At 42.4% G+C, this 15,160-nt stretch overlaps 1 protein-coding gene across 2 annotated transcripts in view; it reads left to right on the top strand.

Annotated features, from left to right (window-relative positions):
* KCNQ5 (potassium voltage-gated channel subfamily Q member 5) overlaps positions 1-15,160 on the top strand; it is a 629,123-nt gene that overhangs the window by 454,418 nt on the left and 159,545 nt on the right. For both annotated transcript variants that reach the window (XM_052651428.1, XM_052651427.1), the window contains exon 3: positions 3,747-3,873. In XM_052651428.1, coding sequence (XP_052507388.1) covers positions 3,747-3,873 — 127 coding nt within the window. The remainder of the gene's footprint in view (positions 1-3,746; positions 3,874-15,160) is intronic.

Raw genomic sequence — 15,160 nt, 5'->3', positions numbered from 1 at the left:
TAACTGAAGGTAACAGTAGTTTTAGTGTGTACTAGAAATTTGCTAAGAGATTAAATTTTAAGTGTTCTCACTATCACCAAAAAAATACATATATATATTACCTATGTGAGGTGACGGATATGTTAGCTTGATTACGGTAATCAGTTCACAATGTATACATACATTAGGACCTCATGTATTTGTACATTGTGTATATGTACAGCTCAAATATACACAATTTCTACTTGCCAATTATACCTCAACAAAGCTTGGAAATGAAAAAGGGGCAAAAAAAGGTGATCTTCTCCCAATTTCATTCCCTTCCAGTTCGGTTAGATTTATAATACTTTCCCTCTCTTTCTCCACAGAACTTTGTTCCTTTTAATTGAAATAAGATAGAAGTTTCATGAAACAAAAGACAAAATCTGGTCAAAATGGTTTTCATGCTTTTGCTCCCAATCAAATGAGTTCAAGTCTTGGAAGGGAACATTCTCATGGCCTGCAGCTCTGGGTTGTGAAGAAAAGTGTTTCACGGTCACCTCACTAATGCTCCCTTGGTGACCAGAGAGCTTGAGGTTACTGTTTGCCAAGTCTAAAACCAGGCCCTCATAAAGAAGACGAAGGAATGCTCTAGTAGGAGAGAGTTCTGACCCCAGTCTTACTCCTCAAGGCAGAAACTGTGACCTTGTAGTAAAATCCAATTACAACTTCCTCTTGTTTTATTTGGAAATGAAGGCTTTTTCCCAATGTTGTTTGAAAAAAAAAAATCAGTAAACAATATTCCTGAACAAGTGGCCCTGAGTAAATCTATAATGTATCTGCCTCAGGATACAACATAGAAATGATTCAATGAGGACCTACCTTACTATACTAATAGAATATTACTTTTATCCAGTAATCTTTGTTCTCAAAAATATTGGCTATACATCTACTGAGGGCCTACCTTACTATACTAATAGAATGTTACCTTATTCCTATAGCCTTTATTCTCAAAAATATTGACTATAGATCTACTGAGGTCCTACCTTACTATACTAATAGAATGTTACTTTATTCTAATATTCTTTGTTCTAAAGAATATTGACCATACATCTACCGGTAGCAGCTATTCCCATGGAAAAGGAAAACCTTTATGTGGTAGTGCCTCATTGCTCAGGCCATATTTGAGTTTTCTTAGCTATCCCTGACAATAGAACCCCCCACCAGTAGAGCACCAGACTCCTTGGCTCAATTAGGAGGAGGAGACAGGGATAAAAGTAGACTCGCCACTAAGCACAGACTTGACAGGTGTCAACAGGCTCTGTGTGAGGATAGAGGAAGATTGAAAGAAGCCTTGCCTCCCCAGCTCTCCCTAACATGGCACTTCAGACGCCTTAAGAGTGAATAAACTCAACTACCTAGATATATAGTGTAAAAAGCATTAGTCGCTCATGTCTGACTCTGTGACCCCTTTGACTGTAGCCCACCCGTCTTCTCTGTCCATGGAATTCTCCAGGCAAGAAGTGGGTAGCCATTCCCTTCTCCAGGGCATCTTCTCAACCCAGAGATCAAACCCAGGCCTCTTATATTGCAGGCAGATTCTTTACAGTCTGAGCCACCAAGGAAGCCACTTAGATATATACTGAAAACTAAAACAAAGAAAACCAAAACAAAACCCTCATATCATGAATGAGTATGTGCTGACCATGCTTTGGTTATCTGCATGAAATCATCTGTGGAGATGTAGCCGTGGGCAGGACTTCCCTGGTGGCTCAGAAGGTAAAGCATCTGCCTACAGTGCAGGGGACCCAGGTTCAATATCTGGGTCAGGAAGATCTCCTGAAGAAGGAAATGGCAACCCACTCCAGTATTCTTGCCTGGAAAATCCCATGGACAGAGGTGCCTGGTGGTCTACAGTCCATGGGATCGCAAAGAGTCAGACACGACTGAGCGACTTCACTTTCACTTTTCACTTTCAGTGTTAAGTCACTGTAAGCAGTAGCCATAATACTGGAGATTTATCTCACATCATGAGAAATATTTGCGGGTTACTTAGTGCAAAATAACAGAAGGAGAGAATGCTGTATCTCTACTAGGCATTTTAAAAGTATAGCATATCATCACATACTCTAACTGAAGAAACAGACATTTCCCTGAAACTTGCAACAAAAATGCCATTTTTCTAAATCTGATAATGGCTTTTATCTTGGGACGTGGGGCGGGAGGATGGAGAGTAGATTAGGACATTCACTTTCTACGTTCAACACTTTTGTGATGTTTAGAGGTTTTAATAAAGAGCATGTATCACTTTTATAATTAAGCAGTTATAACAAAGATCAACTAATAACTGTGTATGTGTGTTACTCGCTCAGTCATGTCTGACTCTTAGCAACCCCATGGACTGTAGCCTGCCAGTCTCCTCTGTCTGTGAAGTTCTCCTGGCAAGAATACTGGATTATCATTTCCTCCTCCATAGGATCTTCCCAACCCAGGTCTCCTGCATTGCAGGTGGATTCTTTACCACCTGAGCCACCAGGGAAGCCTCAATTAATAAATACTGTTCTATTAATACATTTTAAGTGCTGAGTCAATACTTGTTTAAAAACAAAAAAGGGAAATATTTTTAAAGGAAAACAAATGCTGATAAACTCTGTGCCTGCCTCAGTCAAGGAATGACAAGGTAACTATGACAAATTTGCTCCAGAGACACTTTCTTAACAAATTCCAGTGGTTTACATTCTGTGACCCACTATTTAATGAGCCTCTTTAGTTGGCCTTTTCCAGGGTTCACTCACAACTCTTCCTAGAAAATCTCAAAGCCTTCCTGCTGGAACAAGTGTTATTTTCTAGGCAGCTCTCACCAAAGGGCAGCCTAGTAATTAACAAGTTTCATCTCTAGAGGCTTTAGGATCTCATTTCTGGCAAAGGATGTGTGTGCTACACATGATAACGCTGTCAAAACTTGCTGTCTTATAAGGAGATTTTTTACATCATAACAAAAGAACTCTGTATACTCCTAAATATTTACCTCTCTGTCTCAGAACAACTGCTAAGAGCTCAGGGATTAAGTCACTCCTTGTAGCAAAATGAGGATCTGCTTTCTGTAAAACTGTAAACTGTATTTTTGGAGTTCACTCTTTCATTTCAAATATTTCACGTTACTGGGTAACTAAGGGCAATTGCACTATGTAGTCAGCCCTCCTTATCTCCAAGTTTCACATCCACAGGTTCAACCAAACGTAGACCAAAAATACTTGGGAAAAAAACACAGAAATTCCCAAGAAGCAAAATGTGAACAGTGTGCCAGAAACAGTTAACAAAACTTTTGATTATATTAGGTATTATAAGTAATCTAGGGATGACTCAAAGTATATGCAAGGATGTGCATGGATTATATGCAATCCCTACTCCATTTTGCATAAGAGATTTGCATCCGCATATCTTGGTGTCCAGGGGGTCCTGAAACCAGTTTCCTGGGGATACCAAGGGACTGCATATACCAGGCAAGAAGAATCTGTAATTCAGGCTGCACTTTTAGAATTAAAACTGACTCCTAAATTTGCAAGACATTAGAGACTTGAAGAGGAATAGTGTTCCACACTAGAAAACAATGTGGGGTTCCGATGTTCTCTGGATTTACCTTGATTTGGAGAAAAGGAAATGTTAGCTTCCGACTTTAACAACCAGATGTTTTAGATGAAGTGCCTGACTGTATAATATCCATGGAGCTTCCTGCTCTGGTCTGCTCGGTAATGCCTCTCCCTGACATGCCTTGTTTGATGTTTCAGGAATTCGTGATGATCGTCGTCTTTGGTTTGGAGTTCATCATTCGAATCTGGTCTGCAGGCTGCTGCTGCCGGTACCGCGGATGGCAGGGAAGACTGAGATTCGCTCGAAAGCCCTTCTGTGTCATAGGTGAGTATCAGAGTCCTGGACGCCCAGGTTTGGGACACTACATCCTTTTCTTCTTCTGCCTCTGGTATTACTACATTTGGTTTATGTTAAAAGCTAAATATTCATGGATTCTTCACCATGGGCCAGGCTCTCTTGTGATTTGAGCATGCTAATTCATTTAATCCACTTCAGAGCTCAGTGAGGTAGGTATTTTCATTGTCCGAGTTTTGCAGATGAAGAGGCTGGGGCACAGAGAGGTGGAGTGAGTTGCAAAAGTCTCACAGCTAGCAAGTGGTGGCACTGGGACTGACCCAGAGGGCCTGGCTCTGGAACCCTCACATCAAGTTGAGTTGTGCTAAAATACACGGTTCTCAAGCATCACTCTGAATTAGGGGAAGCATTGATTTCCATAAGTATGAGATCTATTTTTCTTGTACAGTGTAAGCAGTACTGCTTTCAGGCTGTTGGTCAGCTGAAACGTGTAAGTGTACCGGTCCTGGTAAAGCTTACTTATGAGCAGGCCTCAAGAATAATTACATGTATGGCTCATTATACTCACTGTAACCATGAGACCTGATAAAGTGTTTTCCCCTCTGAAATTTGGCTCCTCACCCTACAGTCCCTGAATAAATATCACATCTCTACAACTCCCTGGCTGCTGTCGCTTCAAAGAGATTCCAGTCACCTGGGTGCCAGCCTGAAACTATAAAACATTCCAGAGTTAAGATCTGGCACCTCGCAGTGATATATTTTAAAGTGTATCATCAAATTGAAAATTTTAGTCAATTGTATCTCAAATTTTAATTATTTTTTCAACTAAGCTGCCTACATCATGGCCTTTTATCCCTAAATATTTCAGTATGGATTTTCAAAAAGAAGACTATGAGTTTGCATAATCTTCTGTACTTAAATTGGATGTTAGTCCAACATCTTATCCAATCTGCTGGCTGTATCCTGGTTTTGCCAGTTGACCCAATAATGCCCTTGTAGCATTTTCCCCTGCAGTCTAGGGTCACACATGGTGTTTAGTCATCAGGTCTCTGCGGTCTCCTTTTATCTAGAACAGTTCCTCAGCCTTTCTGTCTTTTACAACACTGACATTTTTGAAGAATTTGACCTATTTTTTTAAAAAATAGAATGTTTTTATTCCTTTGGGGGAAGAATAGTAAAACCCTGTGTACCAGAGCTTCTTGTAATTGTGGATGTTGTAGTTGTTGTTATTCAATAGTTACATTTGCTTTCCTTGCTCTTTTCTCCTTCCTACTTCCTTGGCAGCCACTCAAATCCAAATGCTGAAAGTTCTTGGTGAGGTCCTTATTTCCACTGTTTCCAACCTGAGAAACTAGGGGTTTTAGTTACAAGCTAGTTTAGGCTAAGCTCCTCATCAACAAAGCGTTTTCCATTCTGTTTCAGAAATGGTTGAGCATCTTTAGGTACCTTCTTCACCCAGTTCTTAAGGAGGAAGTGGAGAAACCCTTTCCACCGGGACTGTCAGAGGAATCCTTTGTTTCATCTTTCATGCCAGAGCTGTGTCCACGTCCTGGACACATGTCCTGAGCATGGGGAAGCGGGTGGGCTCCCCACACACCTGCATATTTCAAGAGTCTCCATTCATTCAACCAGACTCTGTGGAAATGTGACTGCTTGCAAAGCATCGCAGTTACAGAAGTGACTCTAGTGCAATTCTAAGCTACATCAACCTTAAAACACCTTGCTCAGCCTTCACTAATGCAGTCTGTTTGTCCAAATGCCCCTCTTCTGCCAGATAAAGTACAGAGGAAATTGGGCACCAGCTCCCAGCCCCCGAGGGGCCCACCTGGCCCCCAGGGCACATCCATGCAGGCACTTGGTTTTTCTCTGGAGATCTCCCCTCTTTTTGAATCCCCACTCAAGCTACACCACGAAACACTGTAGCTCGATGCGAAATTATGGCACAAGACCTTCCAGTACTATAAGGGACCCAAACAAAACAATTCACAAGGCAAACAGTTTAGCAGGACTCATTCAGCTTCTATAGGCTAAAGTTGTTTCACAGCTGACTGCAGGAATGTCCCGTTTCAGGCTTTAAAACCAATTAAAAATTGCCAAAGAATGTTCAAACTACCACATGATTGCACTCATCTCACACACTAGCATGGAGAAGGCAATAGCACCCCACTCCAGTACTCTTGCCTGGAAAATCCCACGGACGGAGGAACCTGGTAGGCTGTGGTCCATGGGGTCACTAAGAATTGGACACGAATGAGCTACTTCACTTTCACTCTTCACTTTCATGCATTGAAGAAGGAAATAGCAACCCACTCCAGTGTTCTTGCTTGGAGAATCCCAGGAGCGGGGGAGCCTGGTGGGCTGCCGTCTATGGGGTCACACAGAGTCAGACACGACTGAAGTGACTTAGCAGCAGCAGCAACACACTAGCAAAGTAATGCTCTAAATTCTCCAGGCCAGGCTTCAACAGTACGTGAACTGTGAACTTCCAGATGGTCAAGCTGGATTTAGAAAAGGCAGAGGAACCACATCTGTTGGATCATGAAAAACACAAGAAATTTCCAGAAAAAAACATCTACTTCTGTTCTGTTGACTACGCCAAAACCTTTGACTGTGGGGTCACAACAAACTGTGGAAAATTCTTCAAGAGTTGGTAATACCTGTCCATCTTACCTGCCTCCTGAGAAATCTGTACGCAGGTCAAGAAGCAACAGTTAGAACTGGACAGGGAACAACAGACTGATTCCAAATAGGGAAAGACGCACATTAAGGTTGTATATCGTCACCCTGCTTATTTACCTTATATGCACAGTGTATCATGCGAAATGCCAGCCTGGATGAAACACATGCTAGAATCAAGATTGCCGGGAGAAATAACAATAACCTCAGATATGCCGATGTCACCACCCTTATGGCAGAAAGGGAAGAAGAACTAAAGAGCTTCTTGATAAAAGTGGAAGAGGAGAGTGAAAAAGTTGGCTTAAAACTGAACATTCAGCAAATTAAGATCATGGCATCCAATTAAGATCATGGCATCCAATTAAGATCATGGCATCCAGTGCCATCACTTTGTGGCAAATAGATGGGGAATAATGGAAACAGTGAGAGACTTTATTTTGGGGGGTTCCAAAATCACTGCAGATGGTGACTGCAGCCATGAAACTCAAAGACACTTGCTCCATGGAGGAAAAGCTATGACCAGCCTAGACAGCATATTAAAAAGCAGAGACATTACTTTGCCAACCAAGGTCCATCTAATCAAAGCTATTTCCAGTAGTCATGTATGGATGTGAGAGTTGGACTATAAAGAAAGCTGAGCACCAAAGAATTGATGCTTTTAAACTGAGGTGTTAGAAAAGACTCTTAATAGTCTCTTGGACTCAAGGAGATCCAACCAGTCAATCCTAAAGGAAATCAGTCCTGAATGTTCACTAGAAGCACTGATACTGAAGCTGAAACTCCAATACTTTGGCCACCTGACGCAAAGAGCTGACTCCTTGGAAAAGACTCTGAAGCTGGAAAAGATTGGAGGCAGGAGGAGAAGGGGATGACAGAAGATGAGATGGTTGGATGGTATCACTGACGCCATGGACATGAGTCTGAGCAAGCCCCAGGAGTTGGTGATGACAGGGAAGCCTGGCATGCTGCAGTCCATGGGGTCACAAAGAGTCAGACACAACTGAGCAACTGAACTGACTGAAAAGTTGGTTTTATTCCAATTCCAGAGGCAATGCCAGTGTATTTCTGGCCTCTAAGCTAAAGAGCTGGTTCTTTCCCACGTGTTTGCTGCCTTTTGATAGCTGTTCTCAGCTGCAGATACATTGGCACATCTTGGTCCTTTAACCTTCCTCCTCCTCTCTTGAATCCTTCTGGGACTTGGTGTACCATGTGGTTCTGAGGATGGCGTTGTGTCATCTGTAACTCAGCCACCTTTAGGCCTGTCAGCTGTGACTTTACAGATTCTGTTTGACGTGGTGTAGGTGTGCTCGGAGCTTAGGTACCGCTTCAGGCCTTTTCTTCATTTGTTATTTTACCTCTACCAAATCAGCTTCTTTGGAAGAAAACCTCGCAGATAAATATATAATGAATACCGACTAGAACAAAAGCAATATTTGTACTCACACTTAAGGTAACTATGCACTTCTGTCTTTTATTTGATATATGTGTAATGATTTGATTCGTGGTCCAGCTGAACCTATGTAATAGTGAAACGTGTTCAGATGTGACTCTTTTGGATGAGGTGGGTAAGATGTAACCTACACAGAGGAACCAAATGTCACCTGCCGGAAGGCGGCAGCATATCCCAAATGGCTCCTGAAGCCCTTTGTAAGCCATGCTTAATAGGGCCATAAGAAATGATTGATGTCAGGGGTAAAATGAGCAATCGCAATGTAAAGTAAGCCCTGGATCTCCCTTCTTGACCTAATTGGCTGGGGCTAAGTGGACAAAGAGGTGTCATCTCTCCTCTGCCCACTACAGCCACGCCTACAGCACATCGCACTGAATCTGTTAGGCCACTGCCGACAGGCCTAAAGGTGGCTGGGTTACAGGTGACACAACTCCATCTTCAGAATCACGTGCTACAGCAAGTCCTAGAAGGATTCAAGACAGGAAGAGGGAGATTAAAGGACTAAGATGTGCTGATAACTGCTGTGCGTTTGGCGATGTAGCTAAGCTCTCTCAAGACTCCACATATCTGTAAGATCTGGTTATTCTGAACATGCCGCACACCCGAACATTTTCAGAAGGCTTGGGCATTCAAGAAAGGGCCCCGAGGAGACTGGCGGCCTGTGTGCCTGCGGGGTGGGGAATGCCTTCTGAGAGCACCCTGTAAAATAGAGCTGAAGCAGAGCGAAGCCCCTTCAGCTGTCGCCTTGGGCAAGACTGAGCTCTGCAGACCAGATCCTATTTGGACACAGGTTGGTTCATGGAGCCCCCGGGCTCATTCCCAGAGAATCATAACTTCCCTCCTGACCTGCCCACTCTCCACACCTGCGTGGGAGCCAGAGCATTTCCAAATATTGTTGATTTAAGAAAACATAAAATCATTATATTCTCGTGTTTGAAAAACATCTTTTAGACATCTATAACCAAAGGGAAGAAAAATTTATTCTTTTTTTTATTTTTATTTTTACTGTATCTTACTTTACAATACTGTATTGGTTTTGCCATACATTGACATGAATCCACCACGGGTGTACATGAGTTCCCAAACATGAACCCCCCTCCCACCTCCCACCCCATATCATCTCTCTGGATCATCCCCGTGCACCAGCCCCAAGCATCCTGTATCCTGTATCGGACATAGACTGGCGATTCGTTTCTTACATGATAGTATACATGTTTCAATGCCATTCTCCCAATTCCCCCCACCCTCTCCCTCTCCCTCAGAGTCCAAAAGTCCGCTCTACACATCTGTGTCTCTTTTGCTGTCTTGCATACAGGGTCATCATTGCCATCTTTCTAAATTCCATATATATGTGTTAGTATACTGTATTGGTGTTTTTCTTTCTGGCTTACTTCACTCTGTATAATCAGCTCCAGTTTCATCCATCTCATTAGAACTGATTCAAATGAATTCTTTTTAACGGCTGAGTAATACTCCATTGTGTATATGTACCACAGCTTTCTTATCCATTCATCTGCTGATGGACATCTAGGTTGTTTCCATGTCCTGGCTATTATAAACAGTGCTGCGATGAACATTGGGGTACATGTGTCTCTTTCTATTCTGGTTTCCTCGGTGTGTATGCCCAGCAGTGGGATTGCTGGGTCATAAGGCAGTTCTATTTGCAATTTTTTAAGGAATCTCCACACTGTTCTCCATAGTGGCTGTACTAGTTTGCATTCCCACCAACAGTGTAAGAGGGTTCCCTTTTCTCCACACCCTCTCCAGCATTTATTGCTTGCAGACTTTCGGATTGCAGCCATTCTGACTGGTGTGAAGTGGTACCTCATTGTGGTCTTGATTTGCATTTCTCTAATAATGAGTGATGTTGAGCATCTTTTCATGTGTTTGTTAGCCATCTGTATGTCTTCTTTGGGGAAATGTATATGTAGTTCTTTGGCCCATTGTTTGATTGGGTTGTTTATTTTTCTGGAGTTGAGCTGCATAAGTTGCTTGTGTATTTTTGAAATTAGTTGTTTGTCAGTTGCTTCATTTGCTATTATTTTCTCCCATTCAGAAGGCTGTCTTTTCACCTTGCTTATATTTTCCTTTGTTGTGCAGAAGCTTTTAATTTTAATTAGATCCCATTTGTTTATTTTTGCTTTTATTTCCAGATTTCTGGGAGGTGGATACAATAGACCAGTTAGACCTAATTGATATCTATAGGACATTTCACCCCAAAACAATGAATTTCACCTTTTTCTCAAGTGCTCACAGAACCTTCTCCAGGATAGATCACATCCTGGGCCATAAATCTAACCTTGATAAATTCAAAAAAATCGAAATCATTCCAAGCATCTTTTCTGACCATAATGCATTAAGATTAGATCTCAATTACAGGAGAAAAACTATTAAAAATTCCAACATATGGAGGCTGAACAACACGCTTCTGAATAACCAACAAATCACAGAAGAAATCAAAATATGCATAGAAACAAATGAAAATGAAAACACAACAACCCAAAACCTGTGGGACACTATAAAAGCAGTGCTAAGAGGAAAGTTCATAGCAATACAGGCATACCTCAAGAAACAAGAAAAAAGTCAAATAAATAACCTAACTCTACACCTAAAGCAGCTATTCATTTTTTAAAAATTAGATGCTTTCTTTCTTTACCGAACTGATTTATCTCTCCTTGATTTGGGGAGTTTGAAAACTGGTAAAAGCTTATCTTGAATTGCAAAATTCTTATATCTGTGCCTTCAATTTGGCAATGGCACCCCACTCCAGTACTCTTGCCTGGGAAACCCCATGGACGGAGGAGCCTGGTAGGCTGCAGTCCATGGGGTCACGAAGAGTCAGACACAACTGAGCGACTTTACTTTCACTTTTCACTATCATGCACTGGAGAAGGAAATGGTAACCCACTCCAGTTTTCTCCCCTGGAGAATCCCAGGGACGGGAGCCTGTTGGGCTGCCATCTATGGGGTCGCACAGAGTCGGACACGACTGATGTGACTTAGCAGCAGCATGCCTCCAATTTACATCTCTCACCTAAGACGCTATTGGAATAACATGTCTGCAGCTGTGGCCAGTAATCACTGTGCTACTTGAAGAGTTGAATGTGTGTGTGGATGACTAATGAGTTGCCCTCATTTGTCTGGACTTCTTGATTTCTTTTCTGATCTCTCTACAGTCAAACACAACTCATTCACTCAGTGGCCTCCGTATAAAGAATGTGTAAAATAACCTCAAAGAGTGAGTTCACAGTCACTCCTTTTCCAGCTTTCATTAATGACCTGCCTGAAAATTGCAAATGTACCCAAGACTGCTGCTTTGATTATGATAATGAGCCTGACATGTTAGAATGTCAACAAGTTACTTGTAACCATGACTTTTTGGATCCCTGGTAACTCCTTCTAGAGACAGATGGAACAAGGCCGTAGTTTTCAGTCATCTCAGGAAAGCAGAAAAGACTAGCCTGTGATTAACCTTGGATCAGTACTTGATGCTAAAGACAAGTTGATTTTTTAATTGCTGTTTTAGCAGTTCTCCTTCTGTGTATTATTTCCACAGGAAGACAAAAGAGGCAAAGCAGAGCACAGAGGTGTCCCCCATGAGCTGAGCATATGTGCCTTTGACACAGGAAAATAGCAAAGGTATATATTTTTTTAATGAGAAAAAAATAACCAGTGTCTTCCCTAGCTACAACAAAATTGGAGCCTTTATTAAAATCAACCACACAGCCAAGGCCACTCTAATATATCTGCGAGTTCATCTTATTGAAAGCAGCTTCAGCTGCTAATGTGTTGGAAAGCTATATTAGAGACACGTGGATGCCACTGGCCCCTAAACTGATGATTGAGGCACCGTTTTTCTACCTCTCCAGCCTCTCCATCTTTCATTGCAAGAGACATTCTTTTCAGCTGCACTCATTTTCTCCCCCTCTAATCTCTGCCCTTTACTGAAAGCTATTTCTCTTGGGTTGTTTCCTGTCAGCCGTGTACTCTTCTCTGCCTCCTTCTGTGTCTGGATGTCCAGACTCCATGCATATGGTCATCTCCATGGGATTAACTGGACCATCTGAGGATTGTTAGACTTTCTTGACTTGCTTGACTATAGAAATATAAAGCCGTTTCAGTCTCTATAGTGAATATAGCTGATATTTATTGAAATTTGCTACTCTGTGGGTACTGCTCTTGAACTCTGTAAATACTGTCTCATTTAATCCTGCAGAAGTTTTATAATATCCTTTTTAAAGATGAGGAAGTAAGATAAGGTTTGAGAAACTTGTCCACAGTTAGAAAGATGGTGAAAGAACTAGGATTTCAATCTAGAAAAATAAGCCTACCTGATGAGCTCCTTTTACTCACAACACTTTTGACATCAAATCTGTGGGATTTCCCCTCACATCAACCAGTTCTCCAACTTTCCGTACACCCTTGAAAGTGACAGTTGCTCAGTCATGTCTGACTCTTTGCAACACTGTGGACTATAGTGCGCCAGGCTCCTCTGTCTATGGAATTCTCCAGGCCAGAATACTGGGGTGGATAATAGTTCCCTTCTCCAGGGGATGTTCCCAACCCAGGATTGAACCCAGGTCTTCCGCATTGCAGGTGGATTCTTTACCATCTGAGCCACCAGGGATGCCCAAGAATACTGGAGTGGGTAGCTTATCCCTTCTCCAGCAGATCTTCCCAACCCAGGAATCGAACCAGGGTCACCTGCATTGCAGGTGGATATTTAACCAGCTGAGCCAACAACTCGATACAGTTTTGACACTAACAATTGGTATTAGTATGAAACCCCGCCAATCCAGGGTTTAGTCTCACTGGACTTTCCCTGCTCAACTTCAGACACCAGCCACAGAAAGGTGTTCAAGCTAACACACTCTGCCTGGCCGATGGCAATCTAGGGATTCCAGTAGCCCCCCATGTTGCTATTTGGGGCAGAGGGCTGTCTAACATGGAGATTTTGGGCCCCTTCAAGAGCCCCACCTCCCAGAACCTGTGTGTTCACCAGATGCTCACCAAACCCCACGCTTTAGAGATAGCTGTGGCGCTGTCACTACAAAAGCACGTCTGTTGGTCACTGGCTGTTGGTGACTGAACTCTTTCTCTCCCAGGAGGTCCCAGGTCTTCCTGGTATGCAGGAAGCTGAATAGGGACCCCTAGCCAACAGTCATCTGATGATTGTATGAAAAGCATTTATCATGCCAGAGATCCCAAAGTCTGAGAGCTCTGTACAAGGAATCCAGGAGAATAACCAGGTATCTACTCCCCAGAGTACCACATGACCCAACTGTGAGACTATTGCTCTTATTGTTTATTAGTGTTTTTAAATTAAATTTAGTCAGCCTTGTCCATTGTCATCAACTTACATTTGTAATATCCATTAGTTGCATACAAATGTTATCATTTGTCACCTAAACTCTTTGAATAATAAGTCAGACTTCACAAAATGACATCAATATCAGCCTTAAATATTAGCCTTATTACTTCAATTAGATCAGGTTACTTGTTGCTGCTCTCCAACCTAAAGAAGAAATTAAGTTCTGAAGTAGATGAATTGGCCTTTTCTATGACTGCATGGCCTCCTGAGCAAGGCTTTCCTGAGGTCCCTGGGTGTGTCCTAACTTGAGACGTCTCCAGGTAAATGACATCATTCTCAGAAATGCATTCACATGTTGTTCATACTATAGGTCACTTGACCTGGTGTGCAAATTTGAGTGTCATATAGCTTGATTAGCTCATAAGACTGGACCATAGGGAGAATATGCCTGGAGAAAATGAATAAAGATTATTTCCCATTCCTTCAATAAACCTGAGTGGAGCACTATGATACATGGTACTAATATCCTGTACCTTCAAATGTTACATGAGAAAATTCACTCACAGACAGAGCATTTATTTATTATGTGCCAAACAGGATCTTAGGTGCAAATGACACAACGATTAATAAAACACGATCCCTGCCTGTAAGCGGAGGAGCTCCTGTGCCCTTGGAGCAAGAAGGAGACTAGTTATGTTGATTTAGAACAAAGCTGATGGAGGCAGGAGTCAGGGACAGAAGGGTGTAGAACACCATGACTGACTGAACAAAGGAGGGAAAGGTCCCTTGGCTTTTGAGCTCAGTCACCCACCAAACATCTATACTATGTCCAAGTGTGGTTCTCAATGCCAGGGATGCTATGTTGCTCTAAATGGGCAGTGTCCTCTTTCCTGTCAAGCTGATATTCCAGGGGACAGAGAAAAATAATATGCAGAAGTATTTTTGAAAAACGAGATAGTGTCAGCTACAGAGAGTGCAATGAAGAAACTAAACAGAGAGATTAGGAGTTCCTTTAGATTGAGTGGTCCAAGGGAGTCTTTCTAAGGAGTGGACACTCAAGTCAACCTGAGTATTACAAGAGCCATTGATGAAACAATGTGGGCAGAGGTCTTTCCAGGCCGGAGAGCAAGCAATGCAAAGGTTCTTGAGACCAAGGGAGCTTGGCCTGTACCAGGCAGAGACACATGGTCACTGTGGCCAGAGCTCAGTGAGCTCAGTGTGGAAGGTGATGGACAGACAGCCACTCCCAGGGGCCGTGGGGGCCACATGAGGCCATCTAGTTGCCTGAGATGAAGCAGGGTCTAAGATGGGCCACTAGGCAGAAGTCCAATAGATGACTGTTGGGCCTAATGATAAATATTTAGGTTAAAAACACAACATTTTGATCAGGCAACAAGAAGTGTGGCTATATAAGGCCTTGGGTCTCTTGGTCATCTGTCTATGCCTGTTTGAACTTCATATCAGAATATATAAATCATTATCCATCCAGAAAAATATAAACCTGTCCCTCTGACTTTTTGACCCATCTGTGTATCTACCCTTACATCTATGTACCTGCCCATCTATATAGAAACATGAAATGTCCAAACTGAAAAGAAAATGTGTTTTTCCTGTAAGCAGCAGGAATTAGGAGAATGTGATGAGAGCTCTCACATTCCCCTTGGAAACTCTCACCAGGAAGCAGTTCCCAGGGGGCCTCTGAGCAAAGGACTTTGCAGCATCCACTCGGTGATGGCTGTGAGGCAGACTTATTTCATTAAAGATGATTTATTTCCTTTGAGAAATGGTCCCTTGCTGCGTTGAGCTGTTATCTGAAGACTTACGATCAATAGGAGGCATTACTGTCTCTATAAGGTCAGTTTTCTGAGTGCTGCTTGGAA

The sequence above is a fragment of the Budorcas taxicolor genome, chromosome 14 (genome assembly GCF_023091745.1).
Source record: "Budorcas taxicolor isolate Tak-1 chromosome 14, Takin1.1, whole genome shotgun sequence".
Classification (NCBI taxonomy): domain Eukaryota; kingdom Metazoa; phylum Chordata; class Mammalia; order Artiodactyla; family Bovidae; genus Budorcas; species Budorcas taxicolor.
The sequence above is the reverse complement of the archived record's forward strand: the minus strand, read 5'-3'. Positions and strand labels throughout refer to the sequence as shown.